At 41.0% G+C, this 14,871-nt stretch overlaps 1 protein-coding gene across 3 annotated transcripts in view; it reads left to right on the top strand.

Annotated features, from left to right (window-relative positions):
* The window catches only part of rin1b (Ras and Rab interactor 1b), a 57,255-nt gene extending 42,933 nt beyond the window's left edge, over positions 1 to 14,322 (top strand). For all 3 annotated transcript variants that reach the window (XM_028803290.2, XM_051922106.1, XM_051922105.1), the window contains 6 exons: positions 2,546 to 3,084; positions 3,898 to 4,399; positions 7,767 to 8,072; positions 9,248 to 9,379; positions 10,054 to 10,220; positions 12,283 to 14,322. In XM_028803290.2, the coding sequence (XP_028659123.1) occupies positions 2,546 to 3,084; positions 3,898 to 4,399; positions 7,767 to 8,072; positions 9,248 to 9,379; positions 10,054 to 10,220; positions 12,283 to 12,612 (1,976 nt within the window). In that variant the 3' untranslated portion in view covers positions 12,613 to 14,322. The remainder of the gene's footprint in view (positions 1 to 2,545; positions 3,085 to 3,897; positions 4,400 to 7,766; positions 8,073 to 9,247; positions 9,380 to 10,053; positions 10,221 to 12,282) is intronic.
* Positions 14,323 to 14,871: the final 549 nt, after the last annotated feature.

Genomic DNA, 14,871 nt, shown 5'->3' with positions numbered 1-14,871 from the left:
CACGCTTGTATTTTCTTATCCCTGATGCATCCAAGGCGCCTTATCAAAAGGCTGGCACCTTCTGGCAAGTCGTAATTAGTAAAGACAATCTCTAAACGAAACTGTTTTTGTGTATTGACACAGGCTGCTGTCCTGGCAGCAGTGACACACCTTTAAGGTGCTTGTCAGACAGCAAGCAAAAGTCAAAATGGTTTTGTTTAACTCATTCACGCAGAGGAGAGGGAAAAACAAAGGGAGCAACGCAAATCGAAAGAATGGATAACAACTCACAGAGCCCCGCTGGGTCTGAATGAATTGTTCATTTCTGCTCTGTCATCTCTGCTCTTAGCTGTTGCTCAGCTTGGTGGCCGCATTCGACTTGACCTGCCCCACTGGCCAGCTGCCCTTTATATCCAAACGGAACGATTCAAAGGACATTGCATGGGCTCCTCTTGACAAACCATCTTGGAAACCTTACAACCTTTTTGCAAAAGGTAACATTAATTAGTAAATCAAATGTATTTATTTCCAGCAAGAGGTGTCCTTGGAGGTGTGTCAAGTACAGCCATGGGCAAGACCAAGGCACGCTGGAGCACGTCTATACTGTGCCTCCACTGACTTGAGAGGAGCTGGGAATTTCCCAGAAGTACCTGTCAGGAAGACATTATGAACTTATTACTTTTGTCATTGTTTCCATGCATTGTGCACTTTTGTTTTACAATTGTTTCTAAATTTATTTGTATTTCACTGATGTGCTCACATCACCTTTTTGTATTCTTAGGTTTCATGGGCACCGACATTTTGTGTGTCTTTTCACTATCGTACTGCATGGTGGCTAATCATTTGATGAATGTGTCATGTGACCTATGACATAATGGCAGCCATGATATATAAAATCGCCAGCTCATATTAAGCAAATGTTCAAACTTTTTAAGACTTTTAAAGAGAAAATTTTCTAAGTATTGCTGGAGCAACTTAAAAGATTTAATAAACTAGGAAAATAATGTTGGTGTTTTTTTCTTACTTACGATTCTAATTTGAGTTTTGATGAAGGATTTAACAATTCTTTGTGTATTGACCCATGCTATGAATCTGAAATTGAACGTGACTGGACTCACTGACAGCTCTTAAGAGATAGGATGGCTGACCCTGCAGGTTTCCACTGTCACACCACCTACCAGACAAAGACTGGAGTTGGGGATGCAACTATTCATCAGCTCCAGGGGGGCTTATTCTCACCTAGACAAAGCCGGCCACACTACAAGAATCATGTTTTTTGATTTCTCCAGCACCTTCAATACTGTCCAGCTATGTCTGTCAACAAGTAAACTCATTGATGTGCAGGTGGATGAGCCTATGGTGTCCTGGATAAGGGGCTATCTGTCAGGCAGACCACAGTTTGTGAGACTCAAGGACTGTGTTTCTGAAATGGATGTTAGCAACCTTGGAGCTCCACAAGGAACAGTCCTGTCTACTTGTCTCTGCACTCTGTACGCCTCAAACGATACATATAATAGCAGGTCATGACACTTGCAGAAATTCGCAGATGATTCTGCACTTATTGGGTGTATTGATAAAGGGGATTAGATGAAGAGGAGTCAGGTGGAGAAGTTTGTTTCTTGGTGTAAAGAGAACTGTCAGCATCTTAACATCAGCAAAACCAAGGAAATGGTTATTGACTTTTGCCACACTAAACAGCCACTATGTCTGGTTACTATTCAAGGAGTGGATGTAGAGGTGATCCACTTGGGAGTCCACATCAATGACAGGCTGGACTGGTCTTGGAACACAGAGGAACTATAGAAGAAAGTGCAGAGCAGGCTCTATTTCTTAGGAGACTGTGTTCCTTTAATGTGAGAACTGACATCCTTCACATCTTCTCTATAATACTGGCAAGTGTGATTTTCTACCTTGTGGTGTGCTGGGCTGGTAACATCACTTCAAGTGAGGCCCACCAAACAAACCAGCTAATTAAAAGGGCAGGCTTGGTTACAGGATGCACTCTGGACACCCTGGAGGTCGGAGCGAAAGAGAGAATTAAAACAAAACTGAGTGAAAAATGTGGCACATCATCTCTCTGTGATGCACTAACACTGAGGATGTTCAGCCAATGAATTATTCAGTAGAAGTATATCAAGACACCAACACCAATATGTCTGTGTAGTGCCTCACTGAGACTGTGACTGCTAAGTCAGACGTTTTCTTTTCTTTCTTTTTAATTGTCTTCCTTTTTAGTCATTCTGGTGTGTGCTCAGAACATAGATAGATAGATAGATAGATAGATAGATAGATAGATAGATAGATAGATAGATAGATAGATAGATAGATAGATAGATAGATAGATAGATAGATAGATAGATAGATAGATAGATAGATAGATAGATAGATAGATAGATAGACTATTATCTATCTATCTATCAGGTTCTCTCTGTCTATAAAAGCAGCTTGATGACCACAGCAGATGTTGATAGGAACCCACATAAGATCAGTGTGCTGGACATCTGATGAACAATCACTCTGTAGGTTTTTTCATAACCAAAGTTCTTTTTACTTTTTACCTTTGCAGAATTTTGGAGCTCGCCCTTAAATTTCCGAGGACCACGCAGTGCCCCAAGTCCTCCAGACCTGCCCCCTATTCATCCTGCAGACTGCTGCACTCCTCAGGAGAACACCACCGTATTTAGTGAATTCTGTCAGCTCCATACGCGCAGTCCCTTTGAATTAGACTGTGGCACAGGACAGGGGGCCCTCTGTTTCATCAATCCTCTCTTTTTGCAAGAACAACAAGGCAAAGGTGCTCTGCTGAAGCGCAACCAGTTCAAACGAAGCTTCAAGGTGCGCGTTTCCACCGAGAACTCGAGCCCCCTTTCCCCGCCTGCTATGCCACCTCCCCCACCTCCTCTGCTAAAAAAAGAAAAAAGCTCGGCTGGGAGAGGAAATCCAGCGACACGTAGTGAAGAAGACTCAGAGTACATGCTGCCCTGTGTTGCCTTTGAAAGAAAGACCAGTCACAACCTAGGGGACGTGACTGGATTTCCCAAAGGGTTGGCTCTTTCACCGACTGCTGAGGAGGAAGACTATCAAATGCCCAAAATTCTTCAACAGGTAATAAAAAAGCAATCCAGTATATTGTTCAGCAGGCAGTGTTTAAGCCTGTACTACTCGGGTGTCAGATTTTGAATTCAGACTCACATTTCTTCCTCTAAAGTTGACTGACATTGTTTTGCTGTGTAAGGATTGTGCTCATTGCAGCTCATAGGGTTCCAGCAGATTTGAGCAGATGAAAAAATGGAGAGAGATTGCTGGTACAATTCTGATGAACATGTAGGAACATAAATTCAAATATGCCTTGGATTGCTATCCATTTATTCATTGGTAAAAACTCAGGGATGGCAGGAGCTCAGCAGCCACTAGAGGGCTCTCTGATATAATGGACCAATAGATTCAAGAGGTCGCCCCTAACCCACAGTGATTCCTGGACCCTGCTGAAGGTTACCCTGGTATGGAGTTTTAAGGCCACTGCCATAAAATGAGTTTAATGGAGGCAAGGAAGAGAGATGGGAGGTGAGGAAGAGAGAGCTTTGTGGCACTATGAGGTGGTAAATGGAGACATCATACCACTGGACACAAACTACATGTCTAGGAAGGCCTAGAGAAGTAGCAGGTTGTATTTTGTTTTATCTAGTCTTTATTCATTTGAGGCTGCCCTATGAACAATCCTCCCTTTTGTGCATTAAACAATAAGCATGCCATTTTTCCATGGATACTGCTGATATTATTTTGTTTGCGGAGAGACAAAACAGAATGCTTTCTTATTACAACGGCTAATTTCTAGTATGGGTTGACTCATTTATGAACCCATAAAAATGCCAGTACAATTTCCTGTTTACTTATAGTATTTACCTGGTTCTACCACAGGAAAGTAATAAAGATGTTCCTGAAAAGCTGCCACCTGCTATTCCCGGAGATGAAGATTTAGTCCTGATGTTAGATCAAGGACAGGCCCCATCTCTGAATGAACTGGACAGCTGCAGCTCACTGAGTAGTCTGGAGGAAGTAGAAGAGAGTGTGGAGAGACCCCCTCTCACCCGTGGCACCAGTTCTCCAACTCCGCCAACTCCCAGACACCGCCCCCACCTGTCTGCATTGCGAAAGATGAGTGAGGTGCTCTATTCCTTCTTTGCTCCAGAAAAGCGAATTGCCCGACTGGTAGAGGATTTATCCCGGGACCGGAGGACAACGTTTGGCATGCTGGTACAAGACTTTCTAACTCTGCAGAGGGAGAGCCGTGAGGAATATGCCTCCAGTGGAGCTATGCTGCAGGCTGTGCGAGGGTTCATCAATGAGGCCAAGAGCTTACTGCTGGAGTGTGGGGAGCTGGAGCCACCCATTGAAACACTTCTTCCAGATGAGGATAACGGTATGACACTTGCTTTTGAAGTCTTTAATGTCTACTTTTGGTTCTTTTGTCATTGTGTGCTCTATTATAAAAAAAAAAATCTTGGAAGGAGACGAGACGTGATTTTCTCAGAGAGATACTTTCAAGTCCTGCAAGATGAGACTTTGTGCCAAGAGATTTAACCACACCCGGGGCCGAAAATAAAAGACAAAGAGTAGATGACAAAGTAGAACATCATAAAGAATTCAAAAACATTGGCACGGTACTCATGCAGAGCAGGTTAGAGATAATGGAAGTACGAAAATTTGAAAGTTTAAAAAAAAAAAAGATAGTAAAGATCGCCTTAGCGCGGAAATTATTACTCGGTGAACTAACGGAACAGCGAAAAGAGATTGAATATATTGTTCGGATTTAAACTTTAAGTCAGAGACTTGTAGATCGTTTAATTCGTGTTGCGATCAGGGAAAAGTAGTGTTTCTTCCCAATGAAGAGGCCTATCTGTGAGAATTAAAAGATTTATTTTTGGTGAAAGTGAAATCCAGATACGCTGTCACGCTTGGGTCACAGAGTTCCACAGATACACAGGAGATTTTAGAGACAGAAATGTTATTCAGACACTTCAAACAAACATAAGACTCTTTCAGGAGTGAATCGAGCTCCATGTGTAGTCGGAGGGGACAGTTCCGTCTCTCAATTAAAAGAATAGAAAATCTTCCTCTTCATAGGGGTGTGCCCCGGGAACGGGACCCCCAACAGGAGTAGAGGATGTCTGGGGTAGAAGAGAGACAAGGCAGTGAGACAAAAGGACAGCTGCTGTACAGACTTTTAAATGTTCGAAGTGCCACACGAGATGCAGATCACGCAACACAGCAGCAGCAGCTACTGATCGAGCAAAGAGGAGGTAAAAAAAACAAACCTGTATTTGTTTCCCATTGTATCACCATTTAAGAGGGGGTTTAGGAGGAGCGATCGCGTCTCCTTGGGGTGCATTCAGCCCACCTCTTCACAACGCGAGCAGCAGAGATGCGAAGTGGCTGGCGCATAGTGCAGGCTGGGGGTTGGCGAGCAAAGTGAGCAGGGGGTGAAGCCCCTTAGTATGTTATAAAATAATAACTACCATGTAACAAAGGATATCAGTTAACAACCAGATTTACTAGCAGCTAAATTCATAACAAACCTGTGTGGAGCACCAATTAACTTAACAGGCATGCTGGGTCATCAGTCCACCACTGGGTACACGAACAGCTGTTAACATGAGGCCACCAAATAAAATAATTAAAATAATCTGTATATGTGAAGAAAACTCAAACAGGACAACATGCCAACTTCACACAAAGAGTGGCCAGGCTAGGATTCAAACCCAAAACTCTGGAGTTGGGAGTAAGAATACTGTAGATCATCCATCTCATTTTGTTCATTAGGAATTACGTTAATAATCCAAACCTGTCATCCAGTCATTATCTGGAAGACAGCAGGGAATCCACAACAATGGCCAGCTTGGTCCAGGGTCTTCCATTATCTACAGCGTAAAAGCCTAAACTTGTCATACTCTGTGCTTCTGTCTGCGTAATGGCACTCAGGGTTGCTATGGTGGGAGCCCATCCCAGGAGAAATGGGTGCAACGCAGGCGTCAGGATCGAAAGTTTAACCTGCTCAACTTTTCTTTGACTTCTGTCAATTTATAATGTAGAATACATTTTCATAATTTGCTTTAATTTTCTTCGCAGTTGTTGATCACTGATGATTTCACTGGCCTCAGTGTTCAATGCAACTATTGTCATATATGTCATTGCTAGGTGCACACACAGCACCACATCTGACACCATGGCATTTGAAATGTATGTTACAAAATAAGGGAAGGGGTTTCAGATATATTCTTTAACATTTTAGAAATTTACAGGTATTGTGAGACATGCCCAGACACCACCAGTCGGAGACCACATTTTTATACAAAACACACATTTATTTTTCTTTCTCTGCACAAGACACAGTCCCGCACAGCAACACCAATCACCTTTCCTCCGGACTTCTCTCTCTCTGTCCGTGGGCCACCTTTCCTCTCTCCACGGGAGCCTCGTCCTGCTCCCACTCCCGACTCCAGCTCCCTGATTAGGGGGAGGCGGCCCCTTTTATTCTCACCCGGATGTTCTTCCAGCAGCACTTCCTGGTGTGTCTGGCAGTATCATCCTCCATTTTCCCAGGTGTGGTGGAAGTACATGTTTCCTGGGCTCCCTGAGGCTCAGGGCACCCCCTGGCAGTGGCCACGGGCCCCAACGGGATTGAGCCTCCTTGTTCCTCTACCTTGGTCCTCTCCCGATCCAGGGCGGTTGCCCCCTTGTGGCCCGGAGGATGAATACGCCACCTCCCGGTCCTTCCAGGCGTCCTGGCCAGGTCTGTCCCCCAGCCTCCTGCGACAGTATATTTAAGTGACTTTTAATTTTTTTTATTTCCCATTTACCAAAGACACTTGTCAATACCATCAGGGAATTCCGGGTCCACACTCTAGGGTCCTTGATGGCAAGTGGCCCTTTCAACTTACAACAACAGAAACCCTAACCCTGAACGAGATGAAATGAATTATTAAAAATAAGATCATGTCTCTGTTAGGGAGCTCTAGTCATTAAATCATCCAGAGGCCTGTGGGGGTCTTAATCCATCTTTAATTCAGTGTTGTAAATTACACTCCCATTAGCACCTCTATGTTTCATTCCATTTGAAAGGAGCTTCTGCTAATCACAAAAACTGTTAGATGAACTGTTAGATGAGTTCACTGATAAGGACCTGATCCAAACGGTTATAAGAGCAGGAGCCAACTTTGTGTTGATTACATGGCACACTCACCACACTCGCTCATTCAAGGCCAGTTGACAGTCTGACAATTAACTTAAGTCACATTTTTAGAATGTTGGATGAAAACCCACACAGGCCTGAGACAGCGTCAAGATTCAAACCAGGGACAGTTCAGGTGTGAGACAGCAGCACTAACCTGTGCTCCACTCCAGGAAATATTTTTTTTATAATGAAAATGGCTAATACATGCAACATGTTACCAAGGAGTGTATTTGAAAGAAGCACCTTTGGAACCGTCAGATGCTGATGGTATTGCATAAACATCAGGGAAGTGGAAAATGATGGACTATGGCCTGCCCTTATCAAAACTTCTCCTATGTTTTATGATAGTGAAGAATGAGCCGTATAGTGTTGTATGCAAAATGATGGTGCTGCTGATTGAAGATTTCCTAGTTAAGGCGACTAATGAAGAAAAAGTCTGATTTGGTTGATTTACTTGTTACAGCAGTTGTATCAAAATAGGCTCAGGTGATAAAGACAAACCGATAAAGGAAACCCTGCCATTCAGATGTTCATCACTGTCATTTTCCTTCAACAGAGTTTGTGCTTGAAAAGGCCCTCTACCGCTGCATCCTTAAGCCCTTGAAGGCTCACATTGACACACGTCTGAGGACATTTCACACCAATGATGGTTCCCTGCAGATGATGAAGAACAGTATGCAAATGAGCCAGCAAGGAGCTCTAAAGCGCTTTGAGGTTAAAGTGCCAGTCCCAAACTCCCATGGAATTGAAAGAGTTCGTCAGAAGCTCACCACCATGCAGAAGGCCTATTCTCCTATTGACAAGATCATCCTGCTGTTACAAGCCTGCAAGTGCATATACACTGCCATGAGGTCTGGATCTGGTGAGTGGTGCTACATCTGTCATGTCTGACCAGTCTCTATGCATGATTCTCCAAGTTGACTACATTTCTTATACTGTCGTTCTTCTGCTGTATACTGTAGTATATAACAGCTCCCGGTCACAGACACCCTTCTAGCTTATGTCTCTCCCTGGTGGTTTACTGCTGTGCCTTTTAGTTGATACTGCTCATTGGTTTGAGATATGTACCCGTACTAGCTTCTTTCACTTTTGGCTAGAAACTGTTTTCCAACTGTAAAAGTATATATGAAGACAGTTAAGGATGAGATTATTCAATAAAATGACTGATGGCATCAAAAATACGACATTAAAAGATCACCATGGTGTTAACATTTTTGTGGTTGTAAAAATGTCAAAGGGAAGGGGTGTTGTTTCATAAGATTACACATCACCCATATGATGTGTCCACAGTACATGCTGACCAGCAATCAGTTAGTACGTCCTGAAAGGCGCTTGCTTGCTTGCTACCTGCCATTCCCTAATGCTGCAGTAAAATGTTGGAAGTGAAATGCTGATTCCTCAGATCTAACATGGCTTGCAAACACTTTGTGAGTATTGATAGGTTCTTGACATCCACCATGCCCATTCCTGTGCCACTAGAGTGAAGGTGAAACTCTGATTTGTCCGATCTAACACTCCCTCTGTGTCGTGACCTCAATAACACGTTGCAAGTATACAATCTGTGAAAGGAGAGCCCCCGTCTGTCAGACAAACATTACTCGAACTGGAATCATAATATTATATATGGACAGCTACAAGGTAAAGTAGAACTCATCTCTGACAATTGTACTGTGGCTAAGTACTTGTAAACGATTAAAAAGGGCATTATATTAAATAAGCGGTGTACATTTTTGTTTAGTAGCAGAAAAGTGCACATCAGGAGTCTATCTGGATTCCTAAAGATTATGGGTAATTCACATTTACACATCCCAGATGAATTGGTAGAACAATTAAGCTATCACTTTTTATGTCCACACTGAAGGAGAAATGGTGTTGTATTTACCTTTAAAACCTCTTTATCTCTAGGAGCAGTTTTAGTTTGTGGTCCATGACTGCAATTTATCGAGGGGTTTGTCAACAATAAGAACTACAACAGCTTCATGTTCACTTTGACTACTGCTTTGTGTGATTTCTCACGTCACAATTTATCTCTTCCAGGGAGTGACCATGGAGCCGATGAGTTTCTGCCAGCTCTGTCCTATGTCCTAGTGCAATGTAACATGCCTGACCTTCCTCAGCAAGTGGAGTACATGATGGAGTTACTCGAGCCCTCCCTATTGACAGGCGAAGGTAAGCAACAGCTCATGTTTAGGGTGCACAGGTTAAAGCCCAAGACCAGTGGCGGCTCGCGTATAGGCACTGTGGAACTGCAGCACCCCCTATTTCCACTTGATATTATCGATAACATTTAATATAATGAGTCCTTTTTTCTTTAATTCTTTCTTTATACTTGTACAATATATAATCCTTAAGCTTAATGTCAGTAGCCATCCCCCAGTTTATGAAAAAGATACAAAAATCTTTGTATGGAACTGTGCGCTTCACAGTTCCAGCGGTGTGGTGTTTGGCTGTTGTGCGCATGCGCACATAGGCAGCTGCACGCGAGGCTGCGAGGGAGAGAGAGCACTGTCGCTCCCGCAGTGCAGACCCTGGCGCGCTGGTGGAAGGTAGTGTTTTTTCTTTTACTCCGCGTGTGTTGTGCTTAAAAACCGTGTACCATATTCTTGAATGTGATAAAGTGTAGAATTAGATTATTATCCTGCTTCCAGCTATTCTATTTGATTCATTTTTTTTCGGTTTCTGAATAAATTTTCTTTTTATACATGTTTGTTTCCTTTTACACAATTTAAAACAAAGGCTAAAAATTTTCTGGAGCAGCACCTCCACTTATTTTAGCTACGAGCCGCCGCTGCCCAAGACTGTACTGATCCTTTGTTCCTTATATCATTTTCACTATTCTGCAGGTGGCTACTACCTAACAAGTGTGTATGCCAGTTTGTGCCTAATACAATCACCCCCTGAAGTTCAGCCCAAACGTATACTCACACAGGAGATGCGCGAATCTATCAAGCAGTGGTCAAAACGCAGGGGGACTGAAGCAAACAATTTAAGAGCTACACGGGACAGCCAGGTAAACAGTGAATGTCACGATGGCCATGCTGTACATGAAGTTGTTAATATTGTGTAGAAAATTTGAGGGTCGGTTTCTTTGAACATCCTTAATATAAAATTTTAAGTTCCTATAACAAATAATATGGATTTTGTTTTTTACAAAATTGTTTTGGTCACAGGAGTTGAACCTCCATAGCATTGGGTGCAAAGCAGAAGCTAACACTGGGCACATCACACACTCACACACATCTGGGAAAAGTAAAGTTGCTTTTGTCCTTATCACAAAAACACCAAATAGGCTGAAACTTAAATACAGGAGACACAAAGCAGCGGTGCTAAACACTACATTATAATGATGCTTAAAACTAACATATAATTAAACGAATTAAGAAAGAAATAGGAAAAAAATAGATGAATACAATTAGGGATACAATAAATATTTATACTTTCCATTATTTTGTCATTTATGAAAGGAAAAAACATTTTAACATCAAAAATTCAAAGGGTTTGACGGATTTAGATATGTTAGAAATTCGCTTATTTCTTGTGCCTCTGAGCTTGCGTCTCATGAATAGCTTGAGAACAGATCAAAAAAACTGTAAACAAATCTGGCACTCTTATTACAATTCTGAAACGCTAGATATGCTCATGGGAATATTTTCTTTTAAGCCAGTTTTGATGAATGGCTATTTGGGGTGCGGCAGTGTGTTCAGGTGACTGAATGGTATGCTGTAACTGGTCAATTGGACTCTAAGTTCCATGTAACGTCAGGTTTACAGAATCGATTCCAGGAATAACATCTTGTACATCCTGCTCTCATTACTCCATAGGTATGATCAGGTGTTCCTTTAAAGTTAGTATTACTTGGCTTTATCCTGACAGAGATGAAGGCTGGAAACAGCCAAGGTCATGGTGCCATTCCATTCGGACTCAATCAAAAACAAATCCTATATTCTACTGGGTCCAATTTAAAATGATCAGTTAACTTAAACTGTATGTATTTGGGAATATGGGAGAAAAACCTGCTCAGAGATAGGAAGAACACACAAACTCCACACACACACAACAATTAGGGTCACTGTTATTCAGAAACAAGTAGAACATTATAATCAACTATTACATTGGTGCCCATAAGCCATGACAGAGGGGTCTACCAGAATAAGAATTTCAGGTAATGGGGGAGATATAATGGACAACATCAAAAAATTGAGTTATAAATTTAAGACCAAATATCAAAACAGGAGAAGAAAATGAGTACATGTACATGCAAGTAAATGTGCTGGGAACACCAAGACAGCAGAGATGGCAGAAGATGTCAGGACAAAAGTCCATGTGCTGCAATTCAGGTGTACACGTAGTAAAGTACTGCGGCATAAATAAGGCAACAAAACAGAGGAGGGAACTGTAAAAGCCCCCGTCTCACAATAACGTAGCTTTGAAAAATAATACTGAAATGAATACTGAAGAAACAAATGCAAAGGTTCAAAAAGCTTCTTACTCCAAAGTCATAAATGGAAAGGCACAAACTTGAAGAGTAACAAATGAAGTCAGAAACTAATATAGCAGTAGTGTGACTGAGGCATGCTGAGGTTTTATTTAGCCCTTAGGCAATGCCAATTCCAAATTAATTTAAAACAATAAAGGCAAAACAAACTATCAAATGTAGAACATTAAATGAACAAATATTACAAAATAATTACATAATAATACAAGAGACTGAGATCAGGGGCAGAACTCTGCAAAGACCATGACACCATGGTGTGTAATTTGCGAAGGGTAATGTAAAGTCTGTACATTTAACAGATGTTTACAAAATCGGACATTAGGTTTATTATTTATGAATTAAATATATGGGGCATAGATATGCTTCCAATGACGGTAACAAGAGCATGGGGAAGGTTGCAGGCTTCCCTGTCTAATTCTCACAAGAAAAATCCTCTGTAGTGCTGAATGCAACGGATTCTCAAAAGTAAAAATTCAAATTGTCGTTTACTTTTTGGTTAAGACTTACCTACTTAGTTTGTATGTCTTGCTTATTTTTATTCTAAGCATGATAAGAAATATTTTTTCCTTTATTGCAGAAATTCCTGCACGTTGTCTACACGGAGGCCGATACCAGCGTGGTGAAAATGGTGGTCCTGAAAAAAACAGACTCCGTGGAATCTTTTATGGAAAAATGTGCTCAGAAATTTGGAATCTCAGAGGCCGACAGTTACGGCCTCTTTCTACGTTCTGAAGGAGACATGCGCCTACTATCTCTGGACTGTCACCTTCAAGACATTACCAGCCAGCTGGACTCTGGCTTCTCTCTTATCTATCAGCGTTGCGGACAGGATCTCAGTAAGACACGCAAACTTACCAGAGGGGGTGCTATTGATTTAACAGAACAACTACAGTCCAGCACTTGTTGATATCTGCCTCCCAGCACATTTACTTTGTGGCCAGAGTCCACTTTCAACAAATGAAGGTGTATCTCTCAAGGTATCCAATGATGGCGGTGGTTCTGCCAATACTCATTTGGAAAATAGTTTTTTTACTATCACACCCTGTATTTAATTTGACAAAAGTTCACACCGAACTTGCAAAGTGGTAAGCACTTCTTAGTAGGGATTTAATATAAAATGTCTAATAACTGGGACAGACCTGAGAGTAACATGTAATATTTTTTTTTTTGTCATTACTACACTTTTGCTTTGCCAGTTTAAACAGCATCACTATTTAAATCATAGATGATACAGGAGACATGGACCATGTTAACAGGAACAGATGTATACAGCTTGCTGTAAATTTCAACAAGTAAGAAAACGTATGTGTGGCATAACATTCAGGTGCATTCAGTGACTTGGTTAGCTGGTTTGAAAGTTGGAGCATTTTAGAATTTTCTATTCACTTTGTTATCAAAATTTGCCTTTTACATACTTCTGTAACTGAGAGTCATATTCAAAAATAACAGAATGTAACTACATGTATCTGTGGTGTACATAAAACATGTTTTATTAATGCCATTTTATAACATTGTGTGGCTGAAGTTGCTTTCAAAGACATCAGATTCCGACTCAAGTGATGAAAAGACTCGTGTGCTATTAGAGGGTTTGTGGCTAACTATGGTTCAAAATTCTTAAATGCAGTATTTTTTAATGCTAAAATTGTTGGCTTCATCCAAACGTGACACATAGTGGATCATCGTGGTGCTCGGCAGATTAATTACAGTGTCAGAGAAATAGTAAATCGTTAAAATCTGTAGATAATGCATCCGTGAAGCTGCTTTTAGTGTAACAGAACTACTGAGCACATATTTAGTCACTGCAGCTTGCAGTGTGATCGAGTCATCTTGTAAGCCTTTTTACATAAGTTAAGTTGTTTGGATCTTGTTTCATTTTTACCGACATGAACGTTATATCACCTACCATCTTCGATTGCATGGAGCAGGAGAAGTGAGCTGCAGCGTTTCACATTATATGCAAACAAACGGAAAAAGTGCAAACTGTTGCAGAGTAAACTATGAGCCATTAAGAAATCAGAAATTACTGGACCAATGTAAAGAAGTGTGATATTTTATTATTTTCTGTGGAGGGCAGAATTCTATAAATAATATTAATCAAATAAAGAATTCTAGTCGTCTGTCACCATATGCAGGCCCAGCTATGTAGAATGTGAATGTGAACTGGCCAGGTTGGCAGACCACTGGCTCTAAACACCAACACCATGTCACTCCCCAGTGACATACTCATTCCGTATATGGCTTTAACTGTCACCATCATTTGCAGGAGGGTGACACTTTACCTGCTGTCATCAAAAGGCCCTGGATATCATTACCTCCCCAAACGCAGAAACCTTCAGTTATTGATCTCCATTTACAGCTTCCTTGTCATTAAACCTGAAGCTGGATAAAACCGTGCTGAGCCTCTCCACGTCTTCAACACATCGTTTCTGGCTTTGTAATCCACTTAGCTAAAGTATGTCTGTTAACCATCTCGCAGGGCTTGGACTTCTTACATGTCCTCTCCTGTAGGCAGGCTCTACGAATGCTGGGGTGACACCCAGCATGTTTCACTTCTGACTCAAGTATAAATTTCAATGAAAGGAAAAAGAAGTTTTGTATACCTGGTAATGTAATACCTGTATAAAGCCCATGTATTTTTTAAATTGTTCTAATAATGTTTAATTTATCTCTTTATCTATAAATATACAGTAATTTACTGCTTTTTGCTATATAAAGCACTGTTTAATAGTGTTTGCTGTATAAAATATTGAAATGATATAAGTTGCATTAAATATTGTATTTAATTTAAAATTAAAACCCATCTTCTAACATGTAATTATATTAATGTGTTTAGCCTTTATTATGTGAGTAAACATAAAGATCATTACAGTACTCATTTAATTGGATAAAAATGCTCACATGTCAAAATATCACAACTGAATATGAAAGATTTTTTTATAAAAGTGGGGTTTCTCAATATATACTAATCTTATTAATTACAAATGTATACAGTACACTTTTAAATATATACTATATACTGGCACGTGTGAAACTGTTCAGAGTTGAACAGGCCCCAACACCACAAGGAGTGCTGGAGTTTCTGATTCAGCAAAGATTATGATTTTTTTTTCTCTACACTTATTGGAAATAGAAATATCAGAAATTCCTGCCTACAATGGACAAGAGG

The sequence above is a fragment of the Erpetoichthys calabaricus genome, chromosome 1 (genome assembly GCF_900747795.2).
Source record: "Erpetoichthys calabaricus chromosome 1, fErpCal1.3, whole genome shotgun sequence".
NCBI classification, from domain to species: domain Eukaryota; kingdom Metazoa; phylum Chordata; class Cladistia; order Polypteriformes; family Polypteridae; genus Erpetoichthys; species Erpetoichthys calabaricus.
This window is presented reverse-complemented; position numbering and strand designations above follow the sequence as displayed.